Here is a 19,944-nt window from a genome sequence, read left to right on the forward strand (position 1 = left end):
TTCCCTCAGGTGCCTAGTGATAGAGTCTACAAAACAAAACCAGTCGGCAAATAAAGTTTTTTTCTTCAGCTAGCATGGCTCTCAAGTCAACGAACGCCACTTGCCTTTTAGGGCGTTACATCCATGCTCTGATGGACTCTCTGAAGCAATTGGTCCCTAAGATTCCTGGGGAGGACAGGCAGAACTTCAATGAGGTTCTTGTTGATACTCAAGCTGCCGCTCCCCAAGTCATCCAGAGTGGTTTGGGCACAGCTGACTCTGTGGCGAGAGTCATGGGGTCATCTATTGCCACCAGGAGGGCAGCTTGGCTGAAGACTTCTGAATTTTCTGCTGATGTCCTAGCTACCTAAGTAGATCTGCCAATTGATGGTTCGGGCCTTTTGGGGAAAAAGGCGGATGCTGCTTTGGAGAGATTCATGGATAGCAGAGCAACGGTTAGATCTTTGGGCCTCCAGTCCAGAGGTTCTGTGAGTAAGAGGTACAGTGGATTCAGAAGGTCTTTCTTTCGATCTTATAAGCAACCGCAACAGCAGCAGCAACAGCAGAATCCTCTGTACAAGTCGTACAGAGGCAGACAAAGGGCTCGTCCTCGAGGACGTCAGGCTTCCTCCTCCTCTTGCCACCCCCTCCTAACTCAGCAAAGCAGCCCTAGATCCGCCATTCCCGGATCATGTGGGTCCTGTAGGGGGTCGGCTTACCCATTTTTTGCGAGATTGGGAATCGGTCACAGCGGACCTTTTGGGTTCTCAATCTCCTAATTACCCTCCTTGCCAATGGTTTTGCACAGAGGACCACCTGCTACTTCTGCAGGATGAAGTCCTGGCGTTACTAAGAAAAGGTGCAGTAGAGGTGGTTCCGGAGCAAGAAAGGGGTCAGGGATGCTACTCCAGGTATTTCCTAATCCCCAAGAAGGATGGCAGACTTCGTCCGATCCTGGACCTCAGGGTCTTGAATCTTTTTCTGAAACAGGAGAAGCTCAAGATGCTCACCTTTGCGCAGGTTCTTCTATCGCTGCTGGAAGAGGACTGGATGGTGTCGATCAACTTGCAGGATGCATATTTCCACATCCTGAAGTCGCACAGGAAGTATCTCCGTTTCACGGTGGGTTCGCAACATTACCAGTTTGCGGTCCTTCCGTTTGGTCTTACTACTGCACCTCGAGTCTTCACCAAGCAGAATCTCCAGAGAAGGTGCTCCATCATCTATCTGCATGTCACAACTCAGTTGTTGTACAGATTGGGCTTGTTGATAAATGTACCCAAATCTCACCTGATGCCCTCCCAGCGCAACCTGTTCATAGGTGCTGTACTGGATACTACTGTGTGTCGGGCATTCCCTCCACCTCAAAGGATTGGCGACATACAGGAAATAATTCCTTTATTTTACAATGGAGCGGTCGTTCCAGTCCTGAAGGTCCTTCGTCTGCTCGGTCTGATGGCTTCCTGCATTCTGTTGCACTCCAGTGGTGTCTCCGCAGGCAGAGGTATCAGCACAACGGAGATCTCAGGGAGTAAGTGAGGATCTCCAGAGAAGCTGCGGCGGATCCCGTTTGGTGGAGCGTTGAAGGCAATCTGTCTCAAGGTAAGCCTTTCCATCAGCCTCCATCGGTGGCCACAGTGATAACGGATACATCCACTCTAGGGTGGGGTGCTCATCTGGGAGATCTGGAGATCAAGGGTCTTTGGTCTCCAGAGGAAAGGTTTCTTCACATCAACCTTCTAGAGTTGCGGGCGATGCGTTTGGTGCTCAAGGCATTCCTCCCTTCCCTTCGCGGTCGGTAGGTTCAAGTCCTAACTGACAACACGACCGCAATGTGGTATGTCAACAAGCAGGGAGGAGTGGGGTCGTAGTGTCTTTGCAGTGAGGCACTGCGTCTCTGGTCCTGGGTTAAGGACCACCAGATTTGTCTGATGGCAAATCATCTGGCCAGAGTTCTGAACGTACGTGCAGACAGTCTCAGTCGGCAGTTCTCGGCCGACCACGAGTGGAGGCTTCATCCGGAGGTGGTTCGTCACGTCTTTTGGACGTAGGGAACTCCTCGGGTGGACCTGTTTGCCACTCACGAGAATGCTCACTACCTGTCATTCTGCAGTCTCCAGTATCCGATGCAGGGAGCTTTGGGGGACGCGTTTCAGTTAAGTTGGGACTCAAAACTCCTTTACGCGTTTCCTCCCATACCCTTGATTCATCGGGTTCTGAGGAAGCTACTCCAAGACCGGGTCCAAGTTATATTGATCGCCCCGAATTGGCCAAGAAGGGTGTGGTACACAGATCTTCTCCACCTCTCCTCGTGCCCTCCGCTCCGTCTCCCTCTCAGGGCAGACCTCCTCTCTCAGATGAAGGGGCAGGTTCTACACCCCCACCTCCAGACCTTACAACTTAATGCCTGGAGATTGAACGGGGCAACCTGAATTATTTTTCTCGTCCACATGACTTGGTGGATGTCATTTTATCAGCCAGGCGTCATTCCACCAAGTCTATCTACTCTACTCTACTCTTATAGGTGGTCCAAGTTTGTATCATGGTGTGGGGAGATGTCCATTGACCCTTTGAAGACTCGATTGTCTGACAAACTTCAGTTTGCACTTTCTTTGGCTCAGCAAGGGTTTGCTGTAGCTACGGTCAAAGGTTATCTATCGGCCTTGTCGGCATTTCTCTGTCTGCCGGATCAGCCGTCCTTATTTAAGTCTCCTATTGTTTTAAGGTTTTTAAAGGGCCTTACAAATACATTTCCTCCTACTCCTTTTATTGTGCCTCAATGGGACTTGAATCTTGTGCTTACTTTCTTAATGGGTTCACCTTTTGAGCCTTTGCACAGGTGTCCCTTGAGACTTTTATTTTTTTTAACGGTCTTTCTGATTGGGATTACCCCGGCAAGGAGGGTAGGTGAGCTTCAAGCTCTTAGTTCAAAGTCCCCATTCTTGACCATTCATGCTGAAAGAATGGTTCTCAGGACCAGGGTTTCTTTTCTGCCTAAGGTGGTAACCCCTATCCATCTGGGGCAGTCCATTACCCTCCCTACTTTCTATCCTCCCCCTTACCCTTCCAAGGAGGAGGAGAGACTTCACTGCTTGGACATTAAGAGGGTGGTGAGCTTCTACCTGGACAGAACCAGAGAGTTCAGAGTTGATGACCAGCTCTTCGTGGGTTTTGTTGGTGCCAGAAGAGGCAAAGTGGTGCACAAGCGCACGCTATCAAGATGGATTGTTTTGTGTAGCGAGATTTGCTACTCTCTGGCGAGTAAGGAACCTCCTGAAGGTTTGAGAGCTCATTCTACCAGAGCAAGGTCTGCTACATCTGCTTTGTCTAGAGGTGTGCCTGTAGAGGACATTTGTAGAGCGGCGACTTGGGCCTCCCTCCACACTTTCGTGAAGCATTACTGCTTAGATTCCGAAGTGAGGATGGACGGTCACTTTGTGCGTTCTGTCCTCCAAGATTTTCTGGTATAGGAGTGTGGACAGCCTCCTCCTGGAGTGGGACTGCTGTGGGAATCTATTCACAAGGTGAGGAATCCACTGGCAGATGTATCCATCAGAAGAACAAGTTACTTACCTTCGGTAACGCTTTTTCTGGTGGATACAGTACCTGCCTGTGGATTCCTCACTGGCCCACCTGCCTCCCCGTTGTCCACTCTTCTATACCTGCATTGGTAACATTGTTTTAATGTACATATTTTATTGTCAAAGGAAATGTGTTGTTGTTATTGCTTTCCAGCATTGACTGCACACTGTGTGTGTTTCCTTGATTATTTGGTACTGTGTACATTCTGTATATATCTACTGTTGTTGGTCCGTCCGTATGCCTCGAAGGCACGGAAAAAAGGGCGGAGTCCTATTATGGAGTCAATGACGTCAGTGGAGCCGCGCGCGATGCCGTGCGTCTGTGACGTCATCCACGTCGGCATGAAGAGCTACAAAAGAATTTCCGAATGTTGCTGACGCAGGGAGATATTCACAAGGTGAGGAACCCACAGGCATTTAGCTTTACGAGCGTTACGCTGTGAATTATTGTACCTTATCAATTGGAAAACAGCCGTCAAGCAGGACTTGTATCTGCTGACGGCATTGAGAGAGTTCCTATCGAGAGTGAGGAGGATCTGCATGTCGTCTGCATTCGAAACAAGCTGGACATTGAAAAACTCTGGCAAAGAGGCCAAGGGAGTCATGTAGATGTTAAAAAGAGTTGGACTCAGGGCAGTGTTGCAGGAATTCTGCTCAAACACAGAACTATATGTTGGATAATGGGACCGTTAGTATATATGAAGTGAGTCATCCTACCACCTTAGTACCCATGAGCCCGGGACCGACTAGCTATAGTATCTTACTTGCCCTCCTAAACATTCACAGAGGAACAAGTGATTAGACATACCAGAAAACAACACTCCTGACTCTCTCAGGAATCGCGGTCGCAAGACGCACCCTTTCGATCTCACTCTTGTACTTGTCCACAATCAGATCTGAAAGAGACACGAACAAGTTTAACATATTTATTTTAACTAACGTGCTCTATTATACAGGATATTTGCCACAATAAGCAGAAAAATGCATAACCCAAATACGGACAGCATAGCAAGTATTCCGTAAAACACAAAAGTAGCTGTCATTGTTAAAAGACAGCATAGCCTAATCTCCCGCCCCTTGTATAGAAGCGGGATGATTATATATTAGAAGATCTCTGGGCATTACCCGCAGACCCTGTACCTCATTCTATAGATGGTAGATCTACATCATAGGAGCGGTCATGCTCTTCTCCCTGGAAAGGTCCCTCTCCAAGTGTTTGCTACCTATACTTGTATTCCAATAAGACCAAAGTATGTATTCCCAAACATCTGCATCTGTATATTTTGTCTAGGTGCTAGGGCCTGACCAGAACAGAATAACAAGGGGCATTTATGATCGGCCTTGTTCACAATGTTCAGATTAAATTCCAGGACCCTGCAAAGCGTGAAAACAGCAGTAGGTACTTATGTGAAAGTTTCAAAAGAGGCATTTGCAAAATAAACTTGTGTAGTAATGTGCGCAAAGCAGCAGACATTCTGCTACGTGCTCATGCTAACTTAGAGAAGACGGCAATGTCCCCATGGGCCATGTGACAGCAGAGCCAGAGGGACTCCGAACTTTAATAGCTTAGGATCAGAGGCAAACGATGGCATCCAAACCAGTTGACATCTATCCACCAAAGAAGAGCTGATCCAAGCCAGGGCAGATCCACAGATGCCTATATTTTCGAGTCGTAGGAGAATAGAAAGACACTGTATCAAAGGCTGCAGATAAGTCAAGTAATATCAACGTGTCCTGTTTCCCTTGGTCTACAACCAACTTAATGGAATCAGTGACCTTACTCTTTCCACCTTCATATTTCTCAGTGACCCACCTGCTTCCTGCCTGTTCTGAGGGGCAACAAATAAAATAAGTTCCCAAGCTAGTTTTGTGCACTGCATTCCTATTGATTTTATCAGTCTCCTCTCCATCTCAAAAAGCCTGGAACAAAAATCGAGAACGGACATCAGTACACCAGGTGACGTCATGTACATCTCCATAATGTCACACCCAATGAAGCACTGGATTCCATTTAGAGCCCTAGTACCACCTACTTGTGCAGGAGAACTTATTTAAGTTTTCAAGATTCATTCTTACACCTGGAGGAGGTATGCAGGTAGAAAGATCCTAACAGAAGATAAGTAACTTGTTCGGGCACCTAGGTAGCTTAACCTCATCACAGTGTAATGTGCTAAGGCGCATTTTGATATGAACATGCTTTGGTTTTAAGTCCCGGTATGCAAGGATTGTGTGCATGTGCAGTGGGCATTTTCGCATGGGAGTCTACACTAAACTGTATTGCTGATTTCTTTGTAATGGTAAACCAGACGAGCATCACTGTTTTCGTGGAAGCCATGCTTGGTTTTTTAAATATTTATGTTGTCAAGCTGCATCATTTGCACCTTTGTAAATGGGCAGCAGTGCATAACTGTTATACGGTGAAAAAAGATTTAGTATAAACCATGTAACTCTTATCTCTTTTTCAGAAAGAGAAGTCCAAGGATTTTAAAAGCCACATAATTCAATATCTTGAGACACTTTTAAATTCACAGCACCAGGTAAGTTAATATTAAGTATTGACCTAAAAGAAGTTTCTTCTGTTGCATTTGCCCATCCACTATTTATCCCTTAGTCCATTTTTGGTGCTTGGCTATATTCTGTTTTTTAACCAGTGACTTTTCTCTTCAGGTTCTAGAGAAAGAATGATGAAATACACTATTCAATTTGGGACTATTTGTTCTTCAGTAAACATCTTGCTAAAATACACAGCATTGCTTACTCGTAATATGAGCCTCAAGACCTATATTGAGGCACCATCACTGCACAACATACTACATTAGATAGGTCTGCACAAAGCACATGTACTCGTGGTTACCCTGATTGGGCAGATGTCCTTGATATCGATACTCGTTATAGCTCAGGGGAACCCCATCATGGCCCTGCCTTAGCTAGAGATTATCTAAATGCACAAGAGGGCTGCATTGCACCCCACTCTGCACACTGTCAGTCTGTGTACCTACATCTTGAAAGTTAGCCCTGTGTCTTTTTTCTTTCCCATTGGAGCTAAGGGGTTGCTTCTGGTATCTAGGAGACCTACATCACTAGCTTCATTTTTCAGGGGATGTACTTTATTTTCTAGGTATTATTGCTTCACTTTCTAAAGATGGAACTTGTGCCCACCTTAACTTTACGATGTCACTCTGAATATTAGGACAGTTTAAGGATATCCACTGATCAGCATTGGGTATGAGTAAGTAAAATTATTTAATTAGGGGAATCCTGCAATGAGTACAATTAAATATCACTGGATTGGACTACAGAATGGAATTGCTCTAGTTAAAACCAAAATTAAAACAAATCATGATTGAAAATTGAGCATGTGCTTTTGGAAATGTTAAAAGCAGAGATTTGCAACATGCTACAAAATGAAGCGACAGAACGTCTCAAAATATCATCAAAATCTTGGATTTCATTTTTGGTACTTCCTCATAACAAAAAACATTGAAAGAGTGGAGGATGTTTCTGGACTGACAACTCAGTCTTTGACTGAAGAAACAGTCGTTCACAATGGTAATACTCCAAGAGGTACTACAGTTTTTAATAAAGAACGAATACATGACATTAGATGTCAAGGATGCCAATTTCCATATTCCAATCCACAGAAAACAAATTGCCCGTATCTCGGATTCGAGGTAGCCAGTTGCCACTGTCATTTTCCGGTTCTTTCCATTGGACTTCGCTCTGCACCTAGAATATTCTTCAAATGCAGGGCACCATTCGCAGCCCATCTTTGATGTCAAGAGCACCATGTCCACTATACCTAGACTACTGGATGGGCAAAGGTACATTTGTAGCCTCTACATATGACTCAATAACAGCTTGTGTCAGACATTTCAAATCCGTAAGCCTCGAGCTGAACATAAAACATCTTCTTTAATACCTTCTCGGAAGAGTAAACTCTTAGAAGCAGTGGTAGGTATAAAGAAGGTGAAGGCATAATCTTCGACAGAAAACTAGTCCTCCCTTCACTAGCAAAAGTACTGCTGAAAGAATGGGGAGGCCAAAGCGGAGCCATGTGATGATGCACGGGAGGCTTGCTGTGAAACCTTCAGTGTGGCTCCTGGGTGATATTGTACAGTTGAGGAATCTGTGGTTCGATACAATATCCACCAGAAAGCGCAATTCAAAAAGTAGGTAACTTGTTCATCTTGAGTATCCCTAAAGAGAGAACTGATTCAGCCAACGCACTATCTATCTAAATGGGTTAGGAGAAGTTTAAGGTTGAAATCTTTGTCAGTACAATAACTTTGTAGGGTACAAGAGCCTAAATTATGGCAGTTCTCTAGCCAGGTTATTTTAGTAAGTCTTCAAAATTAGATGGATTTGGAGGGATGTAAATGTTTACACATACTATTGAATTACATCAGAACCAAGGCTGAATATGCACAATATACAATGCCATCAGTTAAATTAACTGTATGCCGTTTTTAGGTCGAGGGACTGTAGGCTTGGCCGTAGGCCAAGACCAGAAGTATTGTTACTTAGAGTGGCTGCTTTATCCCGCCTCTCTTTTCGTCTCTTCTCCATTGGCTGGCTTCCTAAACGGAGGCCAGCCATTGGAGGAGAGAGCCGTCCCTCTAAAGAAGCTCCGTCTTTTTCGGATTCGGGGGGGTACATTTTGCTGTTCTTTCGCCAGTGACGTCATCCGTCACTCAAAACAACAAATACACGCCCCCGAATCCGAAAATGGTCGGAAGCTTGTGGCTGCCATTTTGCTGGTCGAGCAGCGTCTACCAGGACAAGAGGTAAGCCTCTGCTCCCCTGTTTGTGCCGTTATCAGCATTGTTGAAACTGATTAGAATCGGAACTGGGAGCTTTTTTAAATGCGTCCCGCTGCTTTGTTTACCTTCTTTTATTGAATTGATGTCTGAATTGCAGAGTTCGGCGAGTTAACAGGCGGAGCGGCTCTCAGATCTCCAGGAGCACTGGCGGAGCACGGGGACACCCAGTGCTCCGGTCTGGCAGTGGCATAGAGAGGGGGTGGGGGCGAGCAGTGAGGACAATAATGGCAATCTGTTAGCGGCTGCGGAGGGCACAGCAGCTCGGCCGGCCCATTGTCATGGCGGCTTTGTGTGCGGGGAGCAGGGGGCATCGGGGTTTGTTCTCTCCGTGGCCCGGAGGTATTTGTAATCCTGCTCATCACGCTGCTTGCGTGTGCCCCCAGGGGCCAACAGATGTTCCCTGGCAGACATCGGCACGCGACTGACCTCCACCCTAGCAGGAATAATCAATGGGCCCTCAGCCAAACACACTCACAATGTATATGTATGCATATACACAGACACGTAAGCCACTCGTGCTGCCCGACGCTGTTTTGGGCTCGTCTGGTCTCGCGTCAGGTTTTCTTCGACGGGTCACATGGTGAGTGATGGTTTGTTTACCGAGCCCATCTGCGTGTGTCTTTGCTGTGTGTGCAGCCTTGGTGGACGGTGTTGGGGATACTCGTGGTGGGGGAGGGAGGGGGGGGTTCTGAGGCATCTGCTTTTGCTAGGAGCAGAGCCCGGTCTATTCTGGGACCCTCCCTCGAGGTCAGGCGGGTAGAGGGCTGATCCAGCTTCGGTCCGGTTGGTGGTGGAGGAGGAAAGTTTGCGGGTGTTGTATTTGAGTCTGTCGACGTGCTTGGAGGAATTCAGGGACATATACCACCTAAGTGGGGTTTTCAGATGCAGCTCTCCACCCTCCACTTTCGGCACCTCCCCCCGGGACGGGACTTTGCTGCTGCTGAGACCCGAGCGGCTCGCTGTGCCCGATTCCTCCTGGCTGCGTGATGTGTCACGATTGGTTCATTCCCCACAGTATTTATTTTATTTATTCATAGTGTCATTGAACATGTTGTCCATAGACCCGGGTGGTTTGAGTCATTGGGGCTCTGGATCGGGATCGAGTCCACATTTCTGTGCCTATTGGACTTAGCCACATGTGTTTGTAATGTTATACGTGCAGGGTTTAGTTAGCCTTTTCACTGCTGAGATGGTGGTCGTTGCCATCAGCAGCAGTGGATCCTCTTGACTGCCGTCTGCCCTGTGTCAGAGGGTCGATGCTTGGAGGTGACCCGGTTCTCCATCGCGGTCGGAGCCGGATCATTGTTTGCACAGGTCATGTGCTGCCGCCGGGACCTCTCTGCACACTTGCATACACTCATGCCTAAGTTGTATGCTCCGTCACTGGAGGTTGAGAGGTCTGCACAATTGGTATGGGCGACATATATAAGACCTTATCTGAACTCCAGGCAGATGAACATACTGGGGGCAGTGGTGCTGAGGCATTGAGAAGAGACTTTAAGGGTGCTGGGAAAGAGAAAGGGGCGAGCGAGTTATGTTTCTGTGTGGCATGTTGTGTCAGTAAGAGAAGATCGGTCAAAAGCGCGATGGTGCTGCTTGTTGACAGTGACAAGTCAGGTAAAATGCAGCTGAAACGGAGTTATCGACAGTGCAGCTGGTGTAGTAGCACAGGGCCCTGTTGGGCTTTCTACGGATCCATTGAACTCCATTTTTGACTGTATTTTCAGTTCAGCCAAAATAAAGGCGATGGGGCATTTCCTGTACCAGGGCCCATAGCACCCTTGAGAAAGGGTACAGTGAACTCTTGGCTATTACAAAGAAGGCAGATAATAAAATGGTTAGTGGGCTCTGGGAGTGCTGAGAATGAGATCTGACAAGGTCATGATAACTGGGGTCAAGGAGAAGGGAATGGGGGTGAGCAAAGAAACCCGATGCACGTGATGAGGGACCCGAATCACAAGGCGAATAGGTGAGTAAGAATGGGCCCAGGAGGCTATGAGGGAAGGTGTGAGTGATCAGGGGCTGAGGTACAGCGAGAAGGGATTGGCCAATTTGGACTGGATTAACATACCTGCCAGCTCACACGGTGCCACCGTGTGATATGTGCTCCCATCACAGGTTCTCCATACGAGGAGGCAATATCACATGGTGGCAGGAAAACCGAGATGATCGCCACTGCAAATAGTGGTCAAGTCAAGTCCTGTGTGTGTAGCTCTGTCTAAGTGTGTGGCTCTGTCTGTGTGTGTGACTGTGTGTGTGAATGTGTGCCTCTCTGTAGGTATGTAACTGTGTAAATAGCTTTTTTTGTAGGTGACTCTATGTGTAAGTGCCAATGTCTGTGTGAGGGTGGCTCTGTGTAAGTGGCTCTATGTGTGTGTATAGGTGACTGTGAACAACTCTATCTAGGTGGCTCTGTATGTGTGTGTGGCTATGTATGTGTACATTCAATAGGTTATGCATATGCAAAAGATTAAGCTATTAGCATTGTAAATGACAATGCCATTTATTTAACGATTAAGCTATTGCAAATTAAAAAGACAATGCTATTTATTTATGATTTAGAAAAAAAATTAAAAAACAATAAACAATACCAATAGCTCTACCTTTAATAATGCCGAGACCATTGCATTGTAAATGCTTGTTAATAATCTGAAAGAGACAGTTATAAATTCCTTACCTTAGAATTACCCCCAGGCTTCAGACTGGATCCGGAGAATTTTTCTTAGTCCTACCCCTGCGCATTGGTAGGTGGCATCAGTCGAATCCGCGCCAGTTGTTGGCGCCACCAGGATGACGATGCCCTGCCTACTTAGACACCGCCCTTGCACGCAGACGCCAGTTCTTTCTTTTTTTGCGCCAGCCTAGTGCAGACCTGGTGAGAGCTACTCCTTTAGTCACTTTTTGACTAAACTTTTTCAATGTTTTGTTGACTTCTTTATCGAGTCTTCCACTTCTGGTGTATGAGGGATGTTGCATTATCGAACCGGCTTCAAGCCTTGCAGGTCCTGTCACAGGCTGACATAGGTGACGGTCCCGCACCTCAGGTGCCTTTGGTGTCCGGACCGTGACCATTACCCAAAGTCGTCCTCTGACTGCCGGGCCATGAATCCTTATTATTTGTGGGAGCGGTCCCGAAAGCTCTTGGAGGCCCGGCGGTGGACTTTGTGTCGCTTCTGGACTCATTCGAGGGGAAGGTCTCGAGACCGGTCGCGTAGCTCTCAAACTTCGTCCCATTCCAAGTCTTCGAAGTCCTCAGGTAAGTCGAAGCACAAGAAGAAGGCACTCTTAAACTTCTCCCTGTCGGTCGGCTGATGCGACATCGTGGCTCTAAGGCTCCGTCTCCGGTGACTGGTTCAGGGACGATACCGTGCCTCTCCCCGTTTCCGGGAGCCAGGGTGTCCCCTGGCCAACTTGTTCATTTTACGAAGTCCTCCACCTTATATTTGGGCAGCCCGACTCCTCTGGCGTGCCTACGGGCCACGTGGAGCCGGTTGGGGATCCTGGGTTTTTGATACCAGCGGCTCAAGCACCGGAGGGCCCCCCTGGATCCAAACCTGGATCCGGATCGACACTGGTCGATCTTGCTCGACTTTCCCGCGCTGATCCCGATGATGGCCATAACCCTGGCTGACACTGTCCCCATCCTCATCCCTGAGATGGACCCGGAGCCGGACCAACATCGAACCAGACGCCAGGGGGTACTTCTTTCCCAATGTTCATCCCTGGTGTTCCCTATCGCCCAGAGGGTGGTGATGAGGACTGGAAGGGTCTTCAGATTCTTTAGCAGACCAGCTTGAAGAGCACGACTGGAGAGAGAACCTTGGTGACGGCAGTGGTCTGGAGACTTCTCCAGACCTTGGCATGCTTTCTCTCCCTACCATGGCTGTGGAGGAGGAAGCGTCCTACTACGCTGTGGTGATGCATAGGGCAGCCGTGGCCTTGGTCCGAGAGCTCCCTTCAGTGGAGGTCAGGACTAACCTCCTGACTGAGATGCTACCGCCTGCGGCAACCTCCTCTGAACCCCTCCTGCCCTTCGACGAGGCCCCCACTGACGTCATTCTGGGCACCTGGTCCAAGCCCAGCACAGGGGCTTCTGTGGAATGGACGATTGCCCACCGCCCAACCCCAGGCGACCCAGTTTTCCTCACCCAACATCTCGCTCAAGAGCATGGTGGTCCAAGTCTCTTGTACATTCCCTTCTGCTCTCCCAGACAGGTAATCCAAGAAGCTGGATCATCTTGGGAAGCAAATGTTCTCCTCCAGCTTGGCACTGCGGTCTGTGAATACTGCGTGCCTCTTGGGCCGATACTCCCATACAATCTGGGATACAGTTGCGCAAGTGCTATCTCAGTGTCCGGAGGAGGCCCGGGCCATTTTCCCAAGCGGTGGCAGATGGGAGAGACCCAGCAAAATTCACGATCAGATGTGGACTGGATACCACTGACTCACTGGACAGAATGATTACCATGTCGGAAACCCTTCGGCGCAACGCCTGGTTGAGAACGTCTGGCTTTTCGGGGGATGTAAAAGCAACCTTGCTGGACATGCCCTTTGATGGGTGTCACCTTTTTGGTGACAAGGCAGACTCGGTGCTGGAGTGCTTCAAGGATTCTCGAGCTACGGCAAGATCCTTGATCCTCGTTGCGTCTGTCCATCCACCGCAGTCTGGCATTCGCCTCTTTCGCGGCTACAGAAGGAGCACCCACCAGATCTGGCCCAGTTTAGCCACCGCTTCCTGCAAGCTGTCCAGCCTGTGCGTGGCTGCGTACGTGGGGCCCTGGGAACTCGCAGGTCCCTGCGATCTCGCGGGTCTGGGAGCCAGCGGGTAGGCCAGTTTACCCTCTCTCCTCCTGCAGCAGCCTCCAAACCCTCCTAGTCTGACCTTTCAGGGCCATCAACTGCCAGTGGGTGGCACGATTCGCCATCACCTCCCCCCACTGGCAGTCCATCACGTCAGACCTGTGGGTTTGTCAGATAGTCGTGTGGGGCTATTCCCTCTCCTACGAGACTACCCCTCCCTTCATGCCACCATCTTTCGATCGCATGTCAGAGGATCATTTGGTGCTTTCCCACCAGGAAGCTTAAGCTCTCTTGGTCAAGGGAGCTATTGAGAGGGTCCATGCGCCAGAAGTAGGTTGTGGTTGCTATTCCTGCTACTTTCTGGTGCCCAAGAAGGACAAAGGTGTCCTATCCTAGACCTCAGGACCCTAATCCGCTCATGTTGGCCCAGGTCCTGGTTGCCTTCAACCCTGGAGACTGGACAGTGGCGTTGGACTTCCATATCCCTGTTCTGCCAGCCCATCAGGGGAATCTTTCAGACTACGTCCAGATCTCAGAGGGAACTGAACAACTGCAGTGGTAGTTAAGGGACCAGGATGGGGGCAGAGGCAGATCCTTCTCTCTTCCCCACCCAGAACTAACAGTGGTGACTGATGCGTCACTTCTGGGAGTCTGGGCTCCATATCAGAGCCTCCTGGCACTGAAGGCATTCCTTCCCTCCCTCAAGGGAAAAGTAGTGCCAGTGTTCACAGAAAACACCACCGCCATGTGGTACTGCAACAAACAGGGTGGGATTGTGCACTCTGTGTCAAGAGGCTATTTGCCTTTGGACATGGCTGGAGCATCATGGCATGACCCTGGTGGTTCAACACTTGGCAGGTTCTCTGAATGCCAGGGCGGACATACTCCGCTGTCGGTGCTTGGTGGATCATAAATGGTATCTTCACTCCGAGGTGGTGCAAGGTCTCTTTCAGCCATGGGGAGAGCATTGGTTAGATCTGTTCACCACCGAAGAAAACGTGCAATGTCCACAGTTCTGTGCGTTGGAGTTCCCAAGGTGGCACTCACTCTGCAATACTTTTTGTCGTGAGTGGAACTGTGGCCTCCTGTACGTCTTTTCGCCTGTTCCACTTCTGCCCTGAGTGCTGACGATTATCAAGCGTGACCACTGGGCTAAAGTCATTCTTCTGGCTCCGGACTGGGCTTGAAGAGTCTGGTACCCGACCTCCCGAGCATGGCGTCTGATCCTCCGATCAGAGTGCTCCTTCGAAAGGATCTTCTGTCGCTACAGCAGGGGACGGTTGTTTACCCGAACCTGTACAGCCTCCACCTCCTTGCATGGAGATTGAGTGGCAACAGTTGACAACTTTTGACCTTCTGCCGGACATCTGTAACGTCATCTTGGCAGCCAGGCATCCCTACACTTAGACGATATACACCTGTCAATGGAACAAGTTTGTGGCATGGTGCACAGCAAAGGCTGTGGATCACCTCTCTGCCCCGCTTTCTGAAGTTCTCTTGTTCTCAAGTATTAGGGGTGTCTTTCATAGATTCACATGCCTGAATCATTCACCGTCGTCGGAGTGGGAGTCCCACGGTATATATAAAAGCAATAAAATGCCATAATACATATAGCAAATATCAGAAATACCCAACCAGGAAGTAAAGTAGCACCAGCTACAGTAGAAAAAACCTTCACAATCGGGACTATCCTAGTCATTATGTCTTAGTCCAAACTGCAACCAATCAGGCGACAGCACCCACCAGAATGTTCTCCCCAGAGGCTCAGGCTCTCAGATTTTCTACCGCACGTCGTGTGAAGGGAGTCTCCCTGAGCTCTGCTCAGTTTTCTTCCAGATTACTTAGTTCTTCAAGATTTTCACAATTTCTACTTCTAAATCCCTGTTCAGGGCCTGTGATTCTTGTGGGAAGCAAAGGCTATTCAAAGAAGCTCCCCACAAAAAATGTTTATATTACCTTTATCCTGACCATAAGGCAAAGGAGTGCAAGATCTGCCGGACCTTCCCCCCCCCTAAGACCATCAGGGACAGAGAAGGACGACTGCTGTTGTGGCTTAACAGACTCAAGGACAAGGAGAACCCTTTGTCTGAGGTAGGAAGCATTGCCTCTGGTTCTTCATTAATTTCTAATAAGAGGAAGGCTGAAACTGAGGTTTCATCTCCAAGGGCGAAGGTAGCGAAGAAGGCCAAATCCTCTCTGGATACTTCTGGGCCTAGTGATTCAAAAAAGACTCTTCCACCTGGTAAAATGGATAGTACACCCTCTATGAAGTCTGGGAAATCTGCAGTTCCCAAGAAATCTTTAAAGTCTGTGCCTCCTCAGTTGCCACCTTTGACAATTTCAACGTCAAAAAAGGACTGTGTTTCCTCTCATGTGGCCACGTCTACCACCTGGACTATGACTTTCTCTTCTCCAAAGCCAACTCTAGTGATATCTTCGGCCTCATCGCCTACGCTGGTTCATGTGCAGATCAGGCCTATCTCGTCGTCGAAGATAGTCCCGTCGACGACGGCTAAGGTACCGTCGACGAGCTCTTCATCTACTAATATGATGTCGACGGTTGGCTCCCCGTCGACTAAGAAAATTGTGCTGTCGATGATGTTCTCGCCGACGACGTTGCCGTCGACGATGAAATCCACGTCGACGAAGCTATCGTCGACTACCTCGACGTCGTCCCCGTCGACGATGCTACCGTTGACGACCTCGTCGACGACGAAATCTACGTCAACGAAGATACCGTCGACGACCTAGACGACCGTTCCGTCGACGACGGTACCGTCGACGAGGCAACCAATTCACCAGCAAACGGAGATCCCATCGACGCCACCTCTGTCAAGCTGCACTACCTTACAAGTCTGGTCAGCACAGTCATCGAGGATTCCGTTACCATCACCTGCAACTACAGCTACGCTGTTGAAGAAAAGGGCTACTGCTGAGGCGATTCCTTCTACGCTAGTAGTGCCAGAGAAACTTTTGGATTCGGATGAGGAAGGATCTTATGAAGATGAAAACTTTGGAGCAGCCAGAAGCCCATCTGACCTCCAAATTAAGGTTCAAGATGATATGGAGGAAGAAATGCATGAAACAGAGCCTCTGTCACATGAGGACAGGCCTGCTCCCGGCATGCTGATGCCTGAGGAATTGTTTCGCAATCTGCAGTACATGCTCAGTGACTATTATAGACGTTTCCCACCTTCAGAGTCAGGTGACTCGCAGCTATCTACGCCGAGACCTAAAACAGCGACGCCGCTTTCTAAGCAGACACAGCCAGTGGTTTCTGTGACATTGGAGGAAGGACGTCCAGCATTGCCTGCGCCACACGTCACAGCTCCTCAAACAGGAAAAGAAGAGTACTCAGATCATGAGGAGCAAGAAGAAGGAGAATTGGACAATGGGTCAGAATCGTCGGAGTATGAGGATTATATTGCAAACACGCCCTCTCCGGCAGAACCTACTACATCTTAGTCACCTCCTGTGGACATTTCCTCATTCCACATGATCATGGATAGAGCAACGAAGAGGTTCATGATCACTATGGAGTCAAAACAAGAAGACTGCTTCTTGTATGACTTCAAGTCTACACCACAAAAACAGAGTTGGACCATACCAATCATAGAATTCATATGGAAGGAAGGACTGAAGATCATGTCCAAGCCAAATTCTTTGCCAGCAGTGCTTCCGAGAGTGGATAAGAAATATAGGGCGCCAAATTCATCTCCCGCGTGCCTCATTTGACAAGCGAAAGCAGACTCTGTGGTGGTGCAAGCAGCGCAAAAGAGATCTTCTAACCCAACATCTCAGGTCTCTGTTCCGCCTGACAAGGACGGGAGGCGTCTAGATTCTATCGGGAAAAAAGTTTTTACAATTGCAGCCACAACCATTAGAGCCGCAAACTCTCTAGCCATATTAGGGAGATACGATAGGCAGATGTGGTCTGACATCTCGCCGTATGTGGACAAACTCCCCGAGCCAGATCGGGTCGAAGCAAGGAAGATCCTTCAGGAAGGAGAGTGCGTCTCGTCTGAGATGATTGATGCTGCAGTGGACGTTGCTGCCACAGGATTTCGTCAACTAGCAGGTGCAGCTGTTCTCAGGAGGCAAGGATGGTTGAAGGCAACATCCTTTCGGCAGGAGGTCCAAACAAGGATTATAGATATGGCATTTGATGGAGAATACTTGTTTGGAAAGCATGTTGACGATGCTCTAGAAGCCATCAAAAAGGATACTGAGACAGCACGTTCGCTGGGCACTTTGCAATACAGGAAGTCTTCCTTTCGTTGAGCAAGAGGAAGAGGTAATTTCTCTAATAGAGGAGGCTTTAACCAACAGTGCTCCTATACTTCCGCCCAGGGAAACCAAAGGTACCAGCCATATCGTCAACAGGCTTACGGACAGAGAAAAGGAAATTTCTCTCAGTCCCGAGGAAAATCTAACTATCGAGGAAGAGACAATAAGAAGTGAGGAACGCATCCTGCCGCCACTTTGTCCCAACCCGAACCAAATTGGAGGAAAAATATCCCAAAATTACTTAAATTGGTCCAAAATTACCACAGACAAGTGAGTTCTGGATGTGGTAGCCAGAGGTCACATTTTGGAATTCGTAAAAACTCCCCCAAATCGCCCCCCAAGAGGACCCCCTCCAGCACATCTCAAAGAGCTGTTTGCCCAGATCAACGCTATGATTCGGAAGGGAGCAATTGAAAGGGTACCTCATCATCAGAAAGGAAAAGGCTTCTACTCGAGATTTTTCCTTATTCGCAAGAAGTCGGGGGAATGGCGTCCCATCCTCGACCTGCGTGCCCTAAACAAATTCCTCAAAAAGCTGTCATTCAGGATGCTGACACTTCAAGAAATCCTCTAATTTCTTTCGGCGGGAGAGTATATGGCAACACTCGACCTTCAGGATGCATACTTCCACGTACCAATTTTTCCCAGGCACCGGAAGTTTCTAAGGTTCAGAGTGGCTGGCAGGGACTTCCAGTTCAAAGTTCTTCCATTTGGACTGCGCTCAGCCCCCCAGAGTGTTTACGAAGATACTGGCCCCGGTGGCAGCCCACCTTCGGTTGCAGTCGATACAGATATATCCATATCTAGACGATTGCCTTATCAAGGCCAGTTCTTTCGACATGGTGCAAGCTCACATTCAAACAACTCTGTCACTGATGCAAAGCCTGGGTTTCTCAGTGAACTTCGAGAAATCACACCTCACGCCAGCAAGGAGAAAGACTTTCTTGGGGGCGACACTGGACACCAAGCTCGCCCAAGTATTTATCTCAAAGGAAAGACAGGAAAAGATACAACAGTTGGCTGCGGCACTGTTGTTAAAAAGGTGCGTTTCAATACGCGTGTTCAAGTCCTTCATCGGGATGATTTCTTCCTGTATTCTTCTCACCCCCAACTGTCGTCTTCGGATGAGACCTTTGCAAGAGGAGCTCAGTCGCCAGTGGATACAGGTGTCGGGGTCCTTCGAGGATATCATCCAAATAACGCCTCGATTGCGAGAAGCGATTCAATGGTGGAGTCAAGGATCCAACATACAAGTGGGATGCTCTTTCCTCACGGAAGTGCCCAGTTTCATAGTAACGACGGACGCTTCGATGACAGGCTGGGGTGCACATCTCCAAGGCATGACGGTCAGCGGAAAATGGAACAAGATCCAAATGGGATGGCACATAAACAGGCTAGAATTGCACGCCATCTTTCTAGCCCTGAAATCCTTTCAAGCGACCCTAGAAGGCGCCACAGTTTTGATTCGGACAGACAACACCACCTGCATGCATTATCTAAACAAGCAGGGAGGCACAAGATCAGCCCGGTTGTCGCAGCAAGCACAAGAGATTTGGAGTTGGGCCCTGACTCACAATATCCATCTGTCAGCGGTCCATGTTCCGGGAATCGCGAATGTGTTAGCGGATTCTCTCAGCAGGTCCGCAGGCTGCCCTCACGAGTGGGAATTACATCAACCATCTCTAGTCCGCATCTTTCAGACATGGGGGCATCCGGATCTGGACTTGTTTGCGACACAACAGAACCGGAAATGCCCATACTTTGCAAGTTGGGTTCCCCACAAGGACTTGTGCGGGGATGCCCTTTCGCTGAATTGGAATCAAATATTTGCATACGCTTTTCCACCGATACCTCTGATCCCGAAAGTCATCAAGAAGATGAAGAAGCAGCCATGCCGGTTGATACTGATTGCCCCACGATGGCCTCGGCAATACTGGTTCACCGAGCTACTCCTTCTCTCGGAATGCAACCCTATCCAACTTCCTCGCATTCCGAATCTTCTCTCCACCCAGAAAGGCAGGGTGTACCATCCGGACCCGAACTCGCTGAAATTGTCAGCTTGGCTCCTCAGCACATGGAATTTGCACACTTAAACATCCCACAGGACTGCCAGGATGTACTGGCGAAGGCCAGGGCTCCATCCACGATCAAGACTTACAAACTTAAGTGGAGGCGTTTCTGTGCATGGTGCCAATCTAATGGTCTACATCCCATTCATGCCAAACCAGAGCAAACCTTCCCTTCTTTTTGCACTTGGCCAGATTGGGTTTGGCACACTCTACTCTTAAGGTCTTCCTGGCTGCCATTTCTAGATTTCGTCAAGATGGATCAAATTCTTTGTTTTCTGTGCGGATCATACAACAATTTTGCAAGGGATTGTTTCGTATGTTTCCGCCTGTACGGAAACCTCCTCCTGCATGGCATCTGAATGTCGTACTGACTCAGCTCATGCGTCACCCTTTCGAACCGATCCATAA

General features: G+C 48.7%; 1 protein-coding gene across 1 annotated transcript in view; it reads left to right on the plus strand.

Annotated features, from left to right (window-relative positions):
* Positions 1 to 19,944, plus strand: part of SNX1 (sorting nexin 1) — a 672,004-nt gene that overhangs the window by 609,309 nt on the left and 42,751 nt on the right. The window contains exon 14 of the mRNA XM_086959205.1: positions 6,026 to 6,097. Coding sequence (XP_086815331.1) covers positions 6,026 to 6,097 — 72 coding nt within the window. The remainder of the gene's footprint in view (positions 1 to 6,025; positions 6,098 to 19,944) is intronic.

This window comes from Lissotriton vulgaris, chromosome 2_2 (assembly GCF_964263255.1).
Source record: "Lissotriton vulgaris chromosome 2_2, aLisVul1.2, whole genome shotgun sequence".
Classification (NCBI taxonomy): domain Eukaryota; kingdom Metazoa; phylum Chordata; class Amphibia; order Caudata; family Salamandridae; genus Lissotriton; species Lissotriton vulgaris.